The following is a 20347-nucleotide window of genomic DNA, read 5'->3' on the forward strand; positions in this document are numbered from 1 at the left end:
GAAGAGAAGAGAAGAGAAGAGAAGAGAAGAGAAGAGAAGAGAAAAAACGTAGAACATAAGTGGAATGAGATTGCTTCAGAGTGAAAAATTTTGTATATAGTAGGTAGGCTTTATTATAAAGATAGATCTTATTAACTTGACACCTGAGCAGCCTTGAAGGAGGTTTCACATAGTAACTATACCACTGTGTGTGATGTTCCGATTTCTACCTATTCAGGCCATACTTGTTATTTTCTGTTTATTTTTATTTTTTAAAATTACATCCCTTCTGATGGGTAGAAAGTGGTATCTAGTGGTTTTCATTTTCATTTCCCTGATGTCTAACAATGTTGAGCATTTTTTCCTGTGCTTATTGGCCATTTGTATATCTTCTTTGTCAAGTGTCTTTTCAGGTCCTACGTTCAGTTTTAAAATTGGGCTGTGTATCTTGTTCTTGTTGAATTATGAGAGTTTTTTTTTATATTCTGGAAACTAGACCCTTATCAGCTAAATGATTTGCAAATATTTCTCCCATGCTATAACTTGCCTTTTCATTTTCTTGATAATATCTCTTGATTCACAAAAGTTCAAAATTCTAATGAAGTCCAATTTATCTTTTTTATTTTGTGGCTTTTGCTTGCTATAGATAAGCAACTATTGTTTTTTGGCTTAAAGTCTGTTTTGTCGGAAATTAGGATTGCAACCCCTACTTTTTTTCTATTTTCTATTACTTGGTAGATTTTTCTCCAGCCCTTTATTTTGAGTCTGTGGGTGTCATATTGCATGTGAGATGGGTCTCTTGAAGACAGCCTTCCACTGGGACTTGGTTTTTTATCTAGCTTGCCTCTCTGTGCCTTTTAATTGGATAATTTAGCCCATTTACATTCAAGGTTAGTATTGATATGTGTAGATTTGACCCTGTCATCATTAAGTTACCTGTTTACTAGGGAGACTTGTTTATATGGTTGTTTTATAATATCACTGTTCTGTGTACTTAAGTGTTATTTTATAGTGCCTGGTAATGGTCTTTTCTTTTCATATTTAGTGCTTTTTTTCAGGAGCTTTTCTAAGACAAGTCCGGGAGTTACAAATTCTCTCAGCATTTGCTTGTCTGAAAAGGATCTTCTTTCTCTTTCACTTACGAAGCTTAGTTTGACCAGATAAGAAATTCTCGGTTGGAATTTCTTCTCTTTAAGAATGTTGAATAGTGACCACCAATCTCTTCTGGCATGTGGGATTTCTTCTGAGAGATTCACTTTTGTTCTGATGTGCTTCCTTTTGAAGGTGATTTGACGTTTCTCTCTAGCTGCCTTTAACATATTTTCTTTCATTTCGACCTTGGAAAATCTGATGATTATGTGTCTTAGAGATGATCTTCTTGTGAAGTATATTACTTCACAGAGAGGTTCTCTGCGTTTCCTGAATTGGAATATTGGCTCTAGCTAGATTGGGGAAGTTCTCATGAATCATACACTGAAATATGTTTTCCATGTTGCATCCATTCTCCCCATCTCCTTCAGGGACACCAATGGATCATATATTTAGTCTCTTTACATAATCCTATATTGCTCAGAGGTTTTGTTCATAACTTTTTATTCTTTTTTTCTCTATTAGTGTCTGACTGTCTTATTTCAGAAAGCCAACATTCAAGCTCTCTTTCCTCTGAGTGGTCTATTCTGCTACTAATACTTGTGATTGCATTATGAAATTCTTGTAGTGTGTTTTTCAGCTTTACCAGGTAGTTCTTGTCTACACTAGCTATTTTGTCTGTCAGTGGCTGTATTGTCTTACTGTGATTCTTAGCTTCCTAGGATTGGGTTTCAACATACTCCTGCATCTTGGTGATCTTCGTTTCTAGCCATATTCTGAATTCTATTTCTGTCATTTCAGATCGCTTGAGTTCAGGAGTTCAAGACCAGACTGGGCAACATGGCAAAACCCCATCTCTATTTTTTTTTCCTTTTAATAAGTGAGGGGAAAAAACTAGTAAGTGAGTTCACCAAGGTTGCAAGACACAAGGCAATTACACAAAAAACACTTTAGTAAATGTACACTTACAACGAACAACCCAAAACTGAAATTAAGAAAACAATTCCATTAACAGTACTAAAAAATAAAATAAAATACTTAGGAATAAATTTAACAAAGAAGTGTAAAATTTGCACACTTAAAACTACAAAATATTGCTGCAGGAAATTTTAAAAGACTTAAATAAATGGAAAGACATCCCATGTTTATGGATTGGAAAACTTAACATTTTTAAAGTGGCAACACTCTCCAAATTGATCAACAGATTCCATTCAATCCCTATCAAAACCCCAGCTACCTATTTTGAAAAAATGAACAAAGTAAGCCCAAAATTCATATGGAGTTGCAAGGGACCTCAAACAGCAAAAACAATCTTTAAAAAGAAGAACAAAGTTGGAAAACTCACACTTCCCAATTTCAAAACTTACTATAAAGGGACAGTAATTAAAACAGTATCATACTTGCATAAAGATAAAACATGTAGATGAATGCACTAAAATTGACAATGGAAATAAAACCATACATCTATGGTCAACTGATTTTGGAACAACTGGATATGCTCATACAAAAGAATAAATTTAGACTAATACCTCAAGTCATACACAAAAATTCAAAATGGATAAAAGAGGTAAAATTACAATGGTCTTAGAAGTAGGCAGAGTTATAAATCTCCACAATCTTGAGTTAGATAATAGTATCTACAATCCTGATCATATTTGGCTATAAAAGCCAAAGGATTCGAAAGAATGAACCAGAAAATAAATATGCAGTAAATAAAAGATCCCTTGTACCAAACAAGTAAAGTAGTAGAGATCAAAAGAAATAGAAGGATAAACAAATATGACTCAATTCATAAACCTGAATGTTAATTATCCTTATGATTTCCTTTTGCTTTTCCAACATTTAGACCATTTTTAAAGACATTTTCTTTTCTTTCTCATTTTCCTTTGTATTCTATAAGCATTTTAAAATAGTTATTAACTAGGTCTCTCCACTATGTTCTCAAATTTCTGTTTAAATTCCTGAAACACCCCTCGCCCCTGCACCAAAAACCCACATTTTATTAGTGATAAGTAGTAAAGAACACGGACATTTGGAATACCTCCTATAATACAAAAATGTACAATTAATCTATCTTCAGGAACTCTGTTGCAATTCAGAGGTCATACCATGTAGCAAGAGCCATGTTCATATAACTATAGCAGTAAGTATTTATACGGCAAAATTATAGATGGGATTCTTTTTTTTTTACAAGCAGGTCTTTACTATTTCATAATAAATTCAGCTACCGTATACCGTACTCTTTCAAGCCAGATATATCACCTAAAATTTTCCCAAATGGATAACACAGACTTGAATAAAAACTTAAACACATGCAAATTCAGAAAGATTAATATATTGTACATTGTAGTAATGCGCAAGGGTAAGGAAAAATTCTATCCTTCAGATTTATTTTAATATCAAACGAGAAGCTTACTTTGTACAAAAGTTAGAATTCAAAAATAAACACGCCAATTACACACACAGGATATGTCTTTGTGGTTTATTTTTCAGCTGTAACACACAACAAATAAAAATACATTCTATTTATACTTCTGTTAGATACTCCAGTAGTATTTAAACCGACATAAATAAATCTGAAATGATTTAGCAATAGATGGTATCTTATACAATTATCTGTTAATGTAACAATACCAATGAAGAGGGGTTTTTCTCTTTTGCTTTTGTCAATTTTGAAATATTTGTAACCGGTTAACAAATGTAGAAAATAACAAATACTTTAATGTATCTATTACCAATTCATCAAGCCATAACATTATACCATATTCACCTCAAAAAATTTTTTAAAGATCAACAGCTTTTACAACTTTATTTAAACTATTTGTGGGACTCATTAAAATGTCAATAAAAAGTGTATTTTTCCTTGTGATTTATACCACTACATATTTATTAAACTTTACTTAAAACAAAACAGTTCAATATAAATTCATACTAAAAATTTCTAACTTCTGGACTTACCTAATATTTTGAAATATCACTAAATTTCCATTTTAACAGTTAAGCTGTTGAATGTAAAATAATTTCTTTAACACATGCCTATTCCTCATATCCAGAAGTCTTAGTGAACATATGTTCATTTTACAGAATAGGTTTAAAAACTATCAATTCAAACATTACTCTCTAGGGAAAAATAAATCCTAGTGTAACTAGTGGGATAAACAACTCATTAAAACTCAACTTGGACAAACTCCAGGATAAATTAAAGGAAATAGAAAAAGTAGGTCTTGATTGTATAGTAGCAAAGACTAAAAATGAATATGGCCTAATTAACAACTACTTTGAAAGACTTTGCTTGTACCATTTGTTGACAAACTATAACAGAGAGCTGATGAAATTTCAGGACCAAACTGGCATTTCCATTAAAAAAAAAAAAAATCCTTCTTCTAAATTTTAAATAAAAACAATGGAAGTGTGGTTCTTACTACTTGATGCAAAGAAATTAAACAATCCATTCAAGTTCATAGGGATACCATTAAATTTTTGCCATATGTACACTTGAGGAACAGCCATCCATTCTTTTAAAATCAACACACCTCATAGCAATTGGAAGAATATTCTCAGCAACAGCTGGATCTAAAGATTTATATAGAGTCCCAAAATGCAAAGTTTGAACCTACAAATTGGTTCCAAAAATGTATTTTTGTTATTACTCATATCCTGCACAGTAAAATAAGATTAGTTCACTTTTTCCAAAATAAAATTAGTACAATTCTTCACTAACTCAACTTAGAAAGGAAAAGTTTAAAAAGCTAAGAAATGTATATTTCTTTACACAGTGACTACTTAACTTACACATCAGTACTCAATGAAAAGAAAAAAAAGTTTTAAAAGTTTTAAAAAATTAAACAGATAAAATGAAAAATTAATACTATTTACTCCCAACTCCACACTCTATAGGTAACAACTTTTTATGAGTTTATCATACATCCCTGCAGACCTCTGCATACTCATTTCATGCACTCAATTATACATTTATAATTTTAATGAGAATATATACATAGGTGTATGTCTACAGCCTACTTGATATGAGTAAACAATGTATCTTAGAGATCACTAAGGTCTTTACATGAATACAAATGCTTCTACAGTGGTCTTTTTTTTAATACTTTATGTTCTAGGGTACACGTGCACAATGTGCAGGCTTGTTACATATGTATACATATGCCATGTTGGTGTGCTGCACCCATTAACTCATCATTTACATTAGATATATCTCCTAATGCTATCCCTATCACCTCTCCCCACCCCACAACAGGCCCCGGTGTGTGATGTTCCCCTTCCTGTGTCCAAGTGTTCTCATTGTTCAATCCCCACCTATGAGTGAGAACATGCGGTATTTGGTTTTCTGTTCTTGCGATAGTTTGCTGAGGATGATGGTCTCCAGCTACGGTGGTCTTTTTAATGCATACACGATATCACACTGAATTTTCACATTCATCAGCAGTGTATCAGAGTATCTTTTTCAATATCCACTAGCTTTTGTAATTTTTTTTTCTTTTTATCGAAACAGAGTCTTGCTCTGTCGCTGAGGCTGGAGTGCAGTGGCACAATCTCGGCTCACTGCAGCCACCGCCTCCCAGGTTCAAGCGACTATCGTGCCTCAGTCTTGCGAGAAGCTGGGATTACAGGAGTGCACCACTGCATCTGGCTAATTTTTGTATTTTTGGTAGAGACGGGGTTTTGCCATGTTGGTCAGGCTGGTCTCAAACTCCTGACCTGAAGTGATCTACCAGCCTCTGCCTCCCAAGGTGCTGGAATTACACCAAGGTGAGCCACCATGCCTGGCCAGCTTTTGTCATATATTTTTAATTACAATGATTTTAGCATTTGCAAATAAAATACAAATTATATCCTGTTTGTTGAGATATAAATATATGTTAACATTTTTCAAACTTCTGGAACAGTTTTATTTGAATTTAAATATTAGATGAAAAACAGGAAAATACAAGAAGTAAAAGCTGCCTATCACTAAAATAAAAGTGTAATAAATGTCTTATTACCATACATAAAATCCAAAATCTTAAAATGAACTAAGCAAACAAAAATGAATTCTTATAAAACTACCATTCTTATAAAATTAAATTCTTATAAAACCCCATTCCAGTGGAGAATGGACATAATCAAAAAGACAGTCAATAACAAATGTCAGCAAGGTTGTGGACCTCATACATTGTTGGAAGGAATGTAAAATGATATCATATTGCAAAACAGATTGGCAGTTTCTTAAAAAGTTAAACATAAATTTAGTATATAATCCAACAATCCCCCTGTAGGTATCTACCCAAGAGAAATGAAACCATTAAGTTCACACAAAGACTACATGTTCGTGGCAGCACTATTCATAATAGCCTTAAAAGTGTAAGCAACACAAATGTCTATCAACTGGTGAATGGATAAATAAAAAGTGGTCTATCCAAACAACTGAATACTATTTAGCAATAAAAAGAAGTGAAGTACTAATACATGTTACAAGGCAGATGAACCCTGAAATAAAAGAGCACATATTATAGATTCCAGTGACAGAACATGTCTAGAGATGTTTCCTATTTCTAGAGATATAGAAAGTAAATCTACAGTTACTTGAAGTTGGAGTAAGAATTAGGATTAACTGTAACAAAGAGGATCTAATTGGGGTGATATGATTTTGTTGATGAATGCTCAACTTGGTAAATTTATTAAAAATCATTGAATTGCATGCTTAAAAACAGATAATTTTATGGTATGTAAATTATACCTCAATATAGTCATTTTTAAAAAACAAATACTTATAGTTTACTTAAGGATTACCTTTGTTACTTCAATACTACATTTATGAAAAAATATATTTATATATCAGTTACTAAGATTTTCCAACACTCTGAAACTCTGAAACACTATGATTCAAAAGAAAAAATACCCAATTTAAGTCCACATTTATTACACAAGTACTAAGTATTAGATACTACTTGATGCTACCCAATAATACAGTTAAAAAGCCACTCTGTGCTTATTGAGAACTTAATATCTAACATACCACAAGATCTGCATTGTTTATCCAAACATCTGCCACGCAGAGACCAAATGCAAACTACCAGGCTGCATATCTCCCCAATTCCATCTGAGCATTTCAATATGTAAGTTGAATTTTTTACATCTTAAGCCCCACAGTAAAATTTCATACAAAGAAAGGATTCTTTAAAAAAAACCCATTAACCTATATAAACTTCAATATATCGTCAATAGAGCAGCAGCAGGGCATAATGTCTCAAACCTAGTGTCTAAATTCAACAAAAGTACTGATGTTAAATAAGAAGAAAATGGCAACAATATGAACAAAAAGGTGTAAATGTGACATATATCTTTGTATTAAAAACTATGAGTTCATTCTGATACCTCCAATTCAAATACAATACCAAGATGTATTATAGTCTTCCTCTTTTTTTTTTTTCCATGACAGCCTACCATTAAATATAGTCTTCCTCAGTCAGGTATGGTGGCTTACGCCTGCAATCCCAGCACTTTGGGAGGCTGAGGCAGGCGGATCACCTGAGGTCAGGAGTTCAAGTCTGGCCAACATAATGAACCCGAAACCCAGTCTCTACTAAAAATACAAAAATTAGCCACACATGGGGGTGGGTGCCTGTAATCCTAGCTACTCAGAAGGCTGAGGCAGGGGAATCTCTTGAACCCGGGACAAAGAGGTTGCAGTGAGCTGAGATTGCACCACTGCACTCCAGCCTAAATGACAGAGCAAGACTCCATCTCAAAAAAGAAATAAATAGATAAATAAATATAGACTTTCTCTTTAACATATTTGTAACTCCTTCTCCACAGGTGAAAAACCTGGATACCATTACTCTGAATAAGCCTACTTATTTAGTCAAGCCTAGAATACACAAAAAGTGCTTTAAAAATTGCTTAACTCATATCATTAGTTGCTAACTCGTTCCATTGCAAAAAAGCAGATTTCAATTTTGTTTAAGGTCCTTTTTCCTTTCAGTAAAATCTGCAAACAGTAAAGTATAATATTAACTGTAGAATTTTATGAATCTTGACAAATACTCATACCTGTGTTATAACCCACACCCCAACAAAATACTGAAATCACCATCTCCCCAGAAAATTCCCTGTGTTCTTCCCAATCAATCCTTCCTCCTTCATCCTCCCAAAGGCAATTTAGACTTTTTTCCACTACAGATTTTTGCCTGTTCCAGAAATTCATATAAATAGAAACATACCATACGTTTCTGTTGTGTCCAGTTCCTTTCACTCAGGAAACACAACTGTATATATCAGTAGTTCATTACTTTTTATTGATGAGTGGTATTTTGTTGTTTAAATATACCACAATTTATTTAATCTCCAGGGTTATTTCAGTTTGGGGTTATTTTGAATAAAGCTGTTATGATCATTCTCAATGTGGTTTTAATCTGCAATTCCCTTATGTCTAGCTGTTGGGTTCTTTTTTATGTGTTTGGTGACCCTTCCGTTGTGAAATGTCTGTTCACATCTTTTGCCCATTTTTTAATTGGTTGTCTTTTTTCTTATTAAACTGTAGGATATTTTCATATATTCTGTATACAAGAATTTTTTCAGATGTTTTTGCATATTTTTACTCAGTCTGTTCCTCAGTTTATTTTCTTAACTGCTTTATAGAAGTTTATAAATTTATTAATAGATTATACTTATTATATTAATAACGTGATTAAAAACACAGTTTTCCTTTTTCAGCATGTTAAATAAAATTTTATACAATCTTTGAGAGAAAGGTGTCCCATCAATTTTATAAATGTGTGTTCACTGAAAAAAAGTCAGCAAAAAAAATGCAATAGTAATAATCACAGCTAACACGCATAAAGAACTTGTTATGTGTCAGGCACTATTCAAAGCAGCTCATATTTGTTTAACTCATTTAAGCCTCAAAATAACTCGAAGGTAAGAATTAAGAATTGCTCCTTTTACAAATGAGGAAACTCAGACACAAAGACTTTCTCAGCCACAAGGCTTGGAAGTGGAGGAGCCTATATTTAAATGCAAGGAATCCAGTTCTGAGGCCCATGCTTCTAACCACTATAATACGTAAATCACATGTCACCTATCATCCACATAACACCATCACAAACAATTTAGCAATAGCCCAGCCTTTTTACCTGTGCAAGCATATTTTTTGCTCACATTAATAGACTAATTCTGTATCCTCTGTTCTGTGACCTTTTTTCACTCAATATTTATCATGAAAATCCTTCTATACCAATAAATATATTCTACAACACAATTTTAATGGCTATTCTATATATTACTAACTGGTATGAGTGTAACATAATTTATACAACCTGTTTTTCATTATTGGGTACTTACATTTTTCCATTTTATCATAACTAATTATTGTTCATTTGCTTAATTATGTCTAAGGACAAACTCCTAAAAATTGACATGTCGAGTAAAAGATATTCATGCTTACAGATTTTGATGGATATAGTCAAGCTGCTCAGCAGAAAAGTTGTAAGGCTCTGTCATATTAAATTTCCACCACTGGTGTCACAACCCTAACATTCTGAATATTATATTCATTTAACAGTATACAAAAAAAGATGGCTAATTCTACATTGTTTAAATCTTTATCTACTATTAAGGCTAAAAATTGTTCAGGTTATACCCACTTACGTTGCTTTTATTTGTGAACAGACCACCTCTCCAATTTAACCTCTTATCTATCTCCCTTTACTAAGTTGCAGTCACACTTGACTTCTATCTGTCTTTCAGATGAACCATATCTATTTCTACATCGAGACCTGCACCAGCTATTCCTAACACTTGCAACACAATTTCCCAAAATCTTTGTATGGCTGCCATTGACTGGTCATTTAGGTTGGAGTCAAAAGTCACATCCACTTAAGAGACCTTCCTTGACCATTTTAGACAAATAAACTCCCCAAAACACTCATTTTCTATTCCATTGGCCATAATTTTTCTCATTACTCACCATTATCTAAAATGCATGTATTTGTCTTAATGAAGTGTTGACTGGCTCTACTTCTTCAGAATATCGGTTCCATGGAACAGAGACAAGGTCTATTTTGTTTACCACTGCATTCCCAGCATGTAGAATGATGACTGGAATTATACCATGGATCCAATAAATATTTATAAATGAGTTGTAAGTCTCTGGAGGGAATGGCCTATATACTATACTTGCTCAGTATGAGCCAAAAAGTGGTGCTAGTACTACGGAACATGGAGCCATTAAATAATGGTTAACTGATGTGTGGAAGCAAACAAACAAAACAAAATACAAAAGAAGTAAGATGCCTCTACATTATCTCATCTTCTAGACAAGTTAATTTAAAACAGACAATTCATCTACTTAAAATAAGAACGTGTAACTGCTCAGGAAAAAAGGAGATGAAGTGTGTTTATACAATATATTTTATGTATGTAATTAATAACTTTCAAATATTACCTTGAGAACTCTGACTAGGAAAAGTCACTAAAATTTAGTTTAATTTAAGTAATTAACATCACAGATTTTCACTTTGGCCAAAAATATGTTTTGCATGTATAATGTGAGCTAATAGGAGACAGAACTTGATTGTCAAAAAGTATACAATCTAAAACCTCATAAATCAGAAAACCAAAAAAAAAAAAATTGAAATTGTTAAAGAAGCAACCAGATGTATACCAATAAATATTTACTCATGTCTACAACAGATGCAAGGTTTTCAAGATAAATGTGCCCCACAGAAAAAGAGATGGTTCTTATGGAGCTTAAAATAAAACGAGTGGGAAAGGCTATTAAATAATCACGCAAAGCAGTGTAAAATCAATTCTATGAAAAGTACAATGAAAAACAAGAACATTGTCTCCTATTTTAAAGCATATTTTACGGGGGTGTGACCTAGTCAGAAAAAGTATCAATTGGACTAGCATCTGGAGTCAATTACAGTTATTTAGGATATAGAATAGTAAAACAATAATAGTGAACGATTTGGTAAAAGGAGAGAAAATTTTTAAAAGCAAGAAAGAGGGGACAGAGAGGAGGATGTTTCAGATGAGTCTAGAAAGCCAAGCAGGGGCCAGACCATAGAGCGCATCAAAGGATATTTTAAAGCTTTTAAATTTTACCATATAAGCCGTAAGAAGCAAAGTATTCTAGCAAAGAGGTCATAATTAGATCTTCCAAAAACAAGCCAAACAAACAAACAAACTTGGCTGCAAATATATGAGTTAGCCAGTGTTTAAGAACACCTGTCTAAATTCTTAAAGTATCAAGAAAGGAAACACAAAGACCAAGTGGTATTCACACTCCAAGGCCTATGACACAAGAGTTTTAACATGATAGGCACCAAAAATTTTTTTTAATGAATAAATGACTCACTAGTCACTTGAAACCTGAACAATGCTAAGTATTAACAGACTCTTCTAAGAAGCTGGCAGCATTTTTTAAGTCATAAGTCGTAATGAAGAATACAAAGTTCTTGTCCAGAACCTGGTATTAATAGCTATTAACCAACATGCTATTAATAGTTCCAACATCAATTAATCAAAAGATATCTAGGCCGGGTGCGGTAGCTCACACCTGTAATCCCTGCACCTTGGGAGGCCAAGGCAGGTGGATCACTTGAGGTCAGGAGTTCAAGACCAGTCTGACCAACATGGGGAAACCCCATCTCTACTAAAAATACAAAAATTAGCCAGGTGTCATAGCACACACCTGTAATCACAGCTACTCAGGAGGCTGAGGCAGGAGAATCGCTTGAACTCAGGAAATGGAGGTTGCAGTGAGCCAAGATTGTGCCACTGCACTCCAGCCTGCGTGACAGAACAAGACTCTGCCTCAAAATATAGAAAAATAAAATAAAATAAAAGATGTCCAACGCAAGCGATTTTATCTCTCTAGGTCTACCGTATCACCTTCCCTAATCCTCCATTTCCACATCTATAAAATAGAAATAAGAATACCTAACCTGTTTATTTCAAAGGTTGGTTGTGAGTATAAAAAAACTTCCTATATGCAGTGAAACTTAGTTAAGTACAAAATGCTATACAAGGGGATTATGATGCTATTAATAGAAATTTTCTTCTGCCACTAACCTACGCACTATCTGATTTTTTTAATATGGGAACCTCCAATGATTATTTGTTCTTACATTTCAAGTTAATATATTAAAAAGAAATTAAATCATCAAACACAGTTAAGAAAAAAATTTAAAGGTAGTCATAAAATGAAAACCTAGGCTAAATTTAATAATTACTAACAAGCCATTTCCCTTTTTAAAAAATACATTAACAACTTAAGAGTTCTTTTGCACTCAAAAAATACTATTGACTTTCACTCTCCCTCACAAAAATAATGAAACACAGATATATTTTTTAAAATGCTGTCACCAGAATAGAATGTTGTCACAGGATAATATTTTCCCACTGCTGCACATAGGCAAAGGCAAATACTGAGGAAAAGTCAATATAATTACTCTGACATAGATATAGGTCATGTAGAAATATTCTCCAATAACCAAAAATCAAATCTGAAGGCAATGAACTAAGAATGAGTTGTAAATGCTCACTTGGACACCACTAAACAATTTTACTAAGTTTAAAACATTAAACTAGGGAATTAAAAATGGATCATATTTGCCTATACAACTTCACACCCAACTGACCATAAAATTCCATGTGGAAAATATCAAATTTTCCAAAATCACAATCAAAGGAAACTTTCTGTTCTCACTGGACCAACACTTTCTTGCTTGTTAACATATGTCAAATGCTCTTTGTGCCCTTTCTAAAAAAATTAAAGGGAAAAAATCTAATATAAAGATGCATACTATTTACCTGTAATTATGCCTTTTATATTCTTTTAATTTCATACACATAGGCCATATTTTAAAAACTGTAAATGTATTTATTTTTTGACTAGCTATTTATTTAAACACATTATCAAATCATAACCAAAAACATAAGGAAAAACAGAAATTGGCAGGACCATTAACATATACAAAGACTGGTCAATCTTTCCAAGAAATTTATTTCAAATAATGCAGTGCCCCTATCATAGGAGGATCCATGTCATAAAAAAAGTCAAAAGCAATCTTGAATAACTGGAACACTTCTGACAGACTGTATAATGTCATTTGTTTTCTGGCACTGCTTTTCCTACTTCTTATCATCTGGCAAAGATCTGTGAGCACTCATCACTTCCTTACTAATACGTCCTTGGTGGCATTTATTTCCAGAATAGAGCACTTTCATCCACACTTAAAATCTGTTCAGGCAGATAGCCTTTCTCCTCAATAATTTTCTTAATGGCGCCTAGGAAACTCATCTGCTGACTAAGATGAGCTTCTTGGTAGCAGAAAGTACTTCTCTTGTTCTCTTGAAATTTTTTAAGCCAAACCTCTTTCTATAATTATCAAACCATCATTTGCTGGCATTAAATTCTTCACCTTTAGATCCTTCATCTCCTTTTTGCTTTAAGTTGTCACATAATGATTTCATTTTCTCTCGAGTCATATTAGAGTCTCCAGTATTCCTTTCTTATAGCAATCCTGCACCCACATAAAAGCTGCATTTTCAATACAAAATAAAAAGATATTTCATAAAAAGTGAAAAGTGTTTGTGCTAGCCAGCATAACTGAAGCAACGGTTTCACAGATTTTCTTTTACTTTTTTTTACAATAGTCCTTATGCTGAATTTATCTTCCTTAAAAGGGCAGGCAACTGAAGCTGCAGAACTCAATCTATGGTACATATCAAGCAATTCAGCTTTGTCTTATAGCGTCATGGCTTTTTTCTGCTTCTTGGAACCACTTCCAGAATCACTTTGTGTGGGTCCTGTGGTGTTATTCAAGGTTAACAGGAGTGGGCACAGTGGCTTACGCCTGTAATCCCAGCACTTTGGGAGGCCAAGGTGGGCAGATCACTTGAGGTCAGGAGTTCAAGACTAGCCTAGCCAACATGGTGAAACCTCGTCCCTACTAAAAATACAAAAATTAGCTGGGTGTGGTGGTGCACGCGCCTGTAATCCCAGCTACTCGGAAGGTTGAGGAACAAGAATCACTTCAGCCCAGGAGGCAGAGGCTGCAGTGAGCCAAGATCATGTCACTGTATTCCAGCCTGGGCAATAGACCGAGACTTTGTCTCAATAAAAAAAAAAAAAAAAAAAAAAAAAAAAGTTTATAGTATTTTACAGTATTGCACTCAGCCCAATGACAAATATGTGAGAACTGTGACAGATCACTTTTTATTGCAATACACATACTGGAGAGAAGAACTGCTCACATGGAGATGCTCACCATCACACAGCATTTTAAGCAGATATAACACAAAAGCTCACCACAGTAGCAACAAAAGGTGGCTACAGAATTATTACAGTAGTACACTATGTAATACTACAGTTAACTCTATGCAGTTATGATTTAATACTGCATCTTTATCTTTGTTTACACTTCTCTCAGCTCTGAATGGTGCCATGTGTGGTTCCTAAGCATTTGTGTGCATAAGTTTTAACAAATTTTACCTTTTTGGTTTTGGGGTTTGAAACAGACAGGGTTTCGCTCTGTCATTCAAGCTGGAGTGCAATGGCATGATCATGGCTTACTGTAGCCTCAACCTCCCGAGTGCAAGTGATCCTCCCACCTCAGCCTCCTAAGTAGCTGAGACTACAGGCACATGTCACCATGCCTGGTTACCTTTTTATTTTTCTAGAAATGGAATCTGGAACTCTTGGGCTCAAGGAATCCTCCCACCTTGGCCTCCCAAAGTGCTGGAATTGGAGGTGTGAGCCACCACTTCTGGCCAAATTTTAACTTTTTATAATAAATTTGTGTATATTGCATGGTAGTAAATAATATACTAAAATCTACATAAATTGTATGCATTCATAACATACCTAACTTTTTCTTCATTTTTTTGATATTTCTAGGCTAAATGGTTCATCTGTAAATTTTTTCAAATTGTTACAAATCTCAAAAAAAATTTCCAATATAGTTATTGAAAGAAATTGAACCCACACAGTTCAAGCCCATTTTATTCAAGCTGTACATGTTAAAACACCTGATGAGAAATCAAGTTTTTAGAAAAGCTTGCATTAAGTCCTGAATTATCAAATGCACCCTACAACATCATTCAACAATAACTGAAGAATGTTTTCAGAGCTGGTAAATAAAAAATATATTTAATTTATTCAATGGGTTTTTTCACTTATCTGCAGGAATCTATATTTCAATTCCTATCACTGTTTGCTCTACTCCTAATTCGATGGTTTTCAGTTCAAACATGAATCATTAAAAAGTAAAAATGCTGCATTCACTGCAACATAAAAAATAACAATAAATAGAAAAATGTTAAGTAATCCGAAAGTATTATGCTATCAAGAACTATTTAAACACCTCCTTTCAAGCCTCAGTACAGCAAAAAGGATGATTTTATGATTCAATTTTAAAAGACAATCTACATGGAGCAATTTTTCTTTCCTTAAAATTCCCTTAATTAAGAGACTGTTTATTCTCTATTGCCATGAGGGCAAATAACTTGCCTATTTTGTTTATTGATGCATCTCCTGCCAGGACCCTGCAATGTGATCCCACACAGTGGAAGAAAATACTTGCAAATCATATATCTGATAAGGGATTAATTTACAGAACACATAAAGAACTTCTACAACTCAAGGGAAAAAAAACTAATTAAAAAATGAGTGAAGGACTTGAATAGGTATTTCCCCAAACATATACAAATGACCAATAAGCACATGAAAAGATGGTCAATGTCCCTAATCATTAGGAAAATGCAAATTAAAACCACAATGAGATATCACCTCATATTTGTTAGGATAGCTATTATCAAAAAAACAGAAAACAGTAAGTAGTGATGAAAATATGGAGAAATTGGAACCTTTCTGCATCACTGTTGCAGGTGTAAAGTGGTGTGGAAATCAGTATGGCAGCTCTCAAAAACTTAAACACAAAATTACCATATGATACAGCAATCCCACTTCTAGGTATATACTCAAAATAACTGAAAGCAGAGACTCAAACAGATATTTGTACATGCATGTTCACAGCAGCATCATTCACAATAGCTAAAGGGTGAGAGGAATTTGTCAATGGATGAATGGACAAACAAAATGTAGCATATACATAAAATGAATACATAAAATTCCATCTTACAAATGAATGAATAAGGAAGGAAATTCTGACACAAGCTGTGACATGGATTAATCTTGAAAACATTATGCTAAGTGAAATAAGTCAGACACAAATGACAAATATCGAATGATTCCATTTAAGTGAGGCACCTAGAATAGTCAAATTTATAGACAAAGTTGAATGGTAGCACTATTGCACAACAATGTGAAGGTACTTAATGCTACCGAATTTTACATTTAAAAATAGTTACTTTTTGAAATAGTAATAATTGTTTTAAGCAAAATGGTACAGTTGATCAAGCCTTGAATCAAGAAAGACAGGAACAAACTGAGGCAATGATATTAATTAACTTTGTGCTCTTAGGCAAGAAATTTGACCTCTCTAGGACTCAGTTTTCCCATCTTTGAAATGAGAAGATTGTAACAGATGTTAATGTTTCTTTTTTGTTCAAAACATTCCATAAAAGCGATGCCAGAACCAAAGCTGAAAAATAAGTCTAACACCAATCAGGTGGAGATAAGAGAATTAACATCCCATTTAAGTCTTAGTAGTTTTAAGGCATTTTAAAAGGAACGTTAATCACAAAAGCAGACTGATGAACACAGGTTTGGAAGGAAGATCTATCTCCAGGTTCATTAAAAACACCCACGTATAGCTTCTTGAGGCCTCAAACTGTGGCATTATTAAGAACAAGGCAGTTGAACAAACAACATTTTAAGCCCTGGAAGGTTACTTATTCTGTTGATAATAAGTACTACTGGCAATTTTTTTTAGACTTGAAGGCCTCAGGATCCATTAAAACTAAAAGAATTTATCCTGGTGTCATCCTGAGCTGGGACAAATGATGCCTTCAGTTTCAGTTCCAGGGAGGCAAAAGGACCAGTATCTGCCTCACCTGTCCTTCGCACACCAGCCACATCAATACCATCAGTCTACTGGCACCAAGTCCCATAACTTCTAATTAACACTGAACTCAAAGATTTCACAGAAGCATTTTCCCCCTACAAATGATCTGTTCAATAACTTTGCTAGTCAAAACCAACATTTGGCACTGTGCTAAGTAAAAACTGGAAACTTAGAAGTCCCTCAATCTTAAAAAGAAACAGTGTTTTCACACATTTCTCTGAGAATGAAAATGCCTCACGATATATATAAGTAATAATTATATCAGAGAAGAAACATTCTTAGGCAGAAATCCAAGTATAAACTTCTCATAGAAGCAAACTTTGATTAAATAAAAGAAAGAAATTTAGAGCTGCCCAATAATGGTTGGCCCAGAAAGTAGCTAACATCCTCGAATAAAATGTTCAAGCAGAAGACAGATGACTATAAATCAAAAGTATGTCATAAAGACTCAGTAACTGGGATAATGTCTAACATTCCACCTAGTGCTAATATCCACAATTTTAAGATCAGAATTACAATAATATCTACATACTATTAACTAATACTAGCAGAGTTCAGCTTTATTAGCTAGCCTATCAATCCTTGGAAATTTACTTTAACTATAGGCAAGAAGCATACTGGCCCTAAAAAAACTGATTAACAAAAGATTATATATGTCCCCTTCACTCCATCAAGTAATAAAACAATCAAAGATGTTCAAATCAGACAATCCTCCACGAAAATCTTGTGAGGCTAGTGTGTGACTTTGGACAATTTATTTAACCTCTCTGAAATTTAGAAAGAGTTTATAAGAGAGAATATCATCTTATCTCACAGGACTGTCATGAAAACTTTGTTAAACTAGGTACCTAGGACTGTATAAAATAATACAGTATGCTCTTTCAGATTATATCCATTCCTCAATAGCCTGCTTAAAAATTACCCCTCCATGTTTTCCATGACTTTCTAAGCCAACATACTATTTCTATACTCCAAACTTCCAAATATATTGCATATATTTCTCTACAAATAAAATCACACGTTTGAACCCTCAATTATAGGACAAAGTGAATTTGAGACTATATTTTAGTTAGACTTTAACAAACATGAACATGAAGAAATAGGACTAATGAATATTTGATTAACTGGTTTAACTATTTTTAAGTGTTCACATTAAAACATTTAGATATCATTGCTCATGGACAAGTCTATGGTAGAGTAACTTTCCAAATTCTTCTCCCACTGTATTTAGTGATAGACACATGGATATCTGTCTCATCCATTCATGTCCAATTCTAACAGGATCTCATCTCATCAGCTACCTCTGACCTCCCAGGGAAATTGTCTGCTTTCTTTAAACTTATAGGACATACTGCTTAAGCAGTCTTTTACTGAATTCAAACTGCACTAAAACCAACCAATATCTCAATTTATTAAGGTTTGTCTTTATTTTCAAGTTAGAGTTACTAAAGATTTTTTTTACATTTATTATGAAAATTTCAAGAAACTATTTCAAATCAATATACTTCTATAAAGCATAGCAAAAATACCACTGAAATAACATAGAAGTAGTCTTAACTACAAAAAAGCAAAACACATTGAAAAAATATTGGCATTCTGTGATCTCATGCTTTCAGTATTTAATTGGGATAGTATTTCTAGATGTCTGCAGGCATATTTTAAGTAACATTTGACAGTATTCACAATAACCTCTTTGTATCCTTCAACTAGGCCTTACTTATTTAAATATTGATTTTATATGAAGGCTATAATCATTTTGAAAAATGTGGACTTTTTTAAAGAAATTAAGAATTTTCTATACTAAATTGCACTGCTTGCAATAAAACTATTTCAGTCCTAGAAATGATAAATTAATCAGCACATAACTGACATAATACTTTTCACAAATACCTATTAAAATTGATATCACCATATCAACTGTGACATATCCCAGTTTATTTCTTAATAAATCAGAATATAAAACTTGGCTCAAATGCAACATACCATATATGCCAGTAAAAAGTTAAATCTATATATAACATAATAAATGACATGTGAGAGGTATGGAGGAGTAAGGACAAAATGAAATTTATCATTAGAAATTAAGAATAATAATTTAATAATGGTTTCACTTGATAGAGGAATTGGTACTAAGACTTAACTACAACTTTTAAAAAATTTCTCTGTATCAGCAGGTAAAGTTTCTTGAAAATATGAGCAATGATTTTATAATTTCATTTTAAAAGTTACATATTATTAAAGAAATTTTTAGCAACTGAAGTATTTTAGATAAGAAATTAATGCTAATTTTCTAAAGGTTATGTCATTATTAGTAAAAAACTAATAGAAAAACTATCCTGCAAAAATAAGCTTACTAATTAGAATGAGAACGCAAAAGATATTCTAAATCACATTTTAAATTGGAAAAATGGTTCACTAAAAATTAATTTCCTATCTTTAAACATTATTTTATATATTTAAACAATATATTAAAAGCATTCCTTTAAACTAAAAATTTATAACTGGTAACTACTGGCTTTCTTTCTGTAAATCTCTTTGAATTGAAGGAAATGTGACCTCCAAATATAGCACTCACTTCTGAATGAAAATGGTGAGGGCTACAATCAATGTCTTACAAAATATAGCTACTAGACATGTAAATACATTCTAACTCTATGTAATGGGTATACTTTTGTCAGTGGCTAGGAATATATATGAAATTATTATTTAATAGATACATACTTTGGTCTTGAATATTAATTTATAACTTCTTAAAATCTTTATACTCTCTCTTGAAAAACAGGCACTTGGTGGGACGGAGCAAGATGGCCGAATAGGAACAGCTTCAGTCTCCATATCCCAGCGCGAGCGACACAGAAGACCAGTGATTTCTGCATTTTCAACTGAGGTACTGGGGTCATCTCACTCGGGAGTGCCGGACAATCGGTGCTGGTCAGCTGCTGCAGCCCAACCAGCGAGAGCTGAAGCAGGGCGAGACATCACCTCACCTGGGAAGCGCGAGGGGGAAGGGAGTCCCTTTTCCTAGCCAGGGGAACTGAGACACACAACACCTGGAAAATCGGGTAACTCCCACCCCAATACTGCGCTGTAACACCGGCACACCGGAGATTATATCCCACACCTGGCTGGGAGGGTCCCACGCCCACTGAGGCTTCCTCCTTGCTAACACAGCAGTCTGCGGCAATCTAACCGCAAGGCAGCAGCGAGGCTGGGGGAGGGGCGCCCGCCATCGCTGAGGCTTAAGTAGGTAA

General features: G+C 33.6%; 1 protein-coding gene across 1 annotated transcript in view; it reads right to left on the minus strand.

Moving 5' to 3' along the window:
• The window catches only part of LOC113224949 (vacuolar protein sorting-associated protein 13B-like), a 753925-nt gene that overhangs the window by 698146 nt on the left and 35432 nt on the right, over nucleotides 1-20347 (minus strand). The window contains exon 5 of the mRNA XM_026454950.2: nucleotides 4602-4681. Within this exon, the coding sequence (XP_026310735.2) occupies nucleotides 4602-4681 (80 nt within the window). The remainder of the gene's footprint in view (nucleotides 1-4601; nucleotides 4682-20347) is intronic.

Source organism: Piliocolobus tephrosceles, chromosome 7 (assembly GCF_002776525.5).
Source record: "Piliocolobus tephrosceles isolate RC106 chromosome 7, ASM277652v3, whole genome shotgun sequence".
In the NCBI taxonomy this organism is placed as follows: Eukaryota; Metazoa; Chordata; class Mammalia; order Primates; family Cercopithecidae; genus Piliocolobus; species Piliocolobus tephrosceles.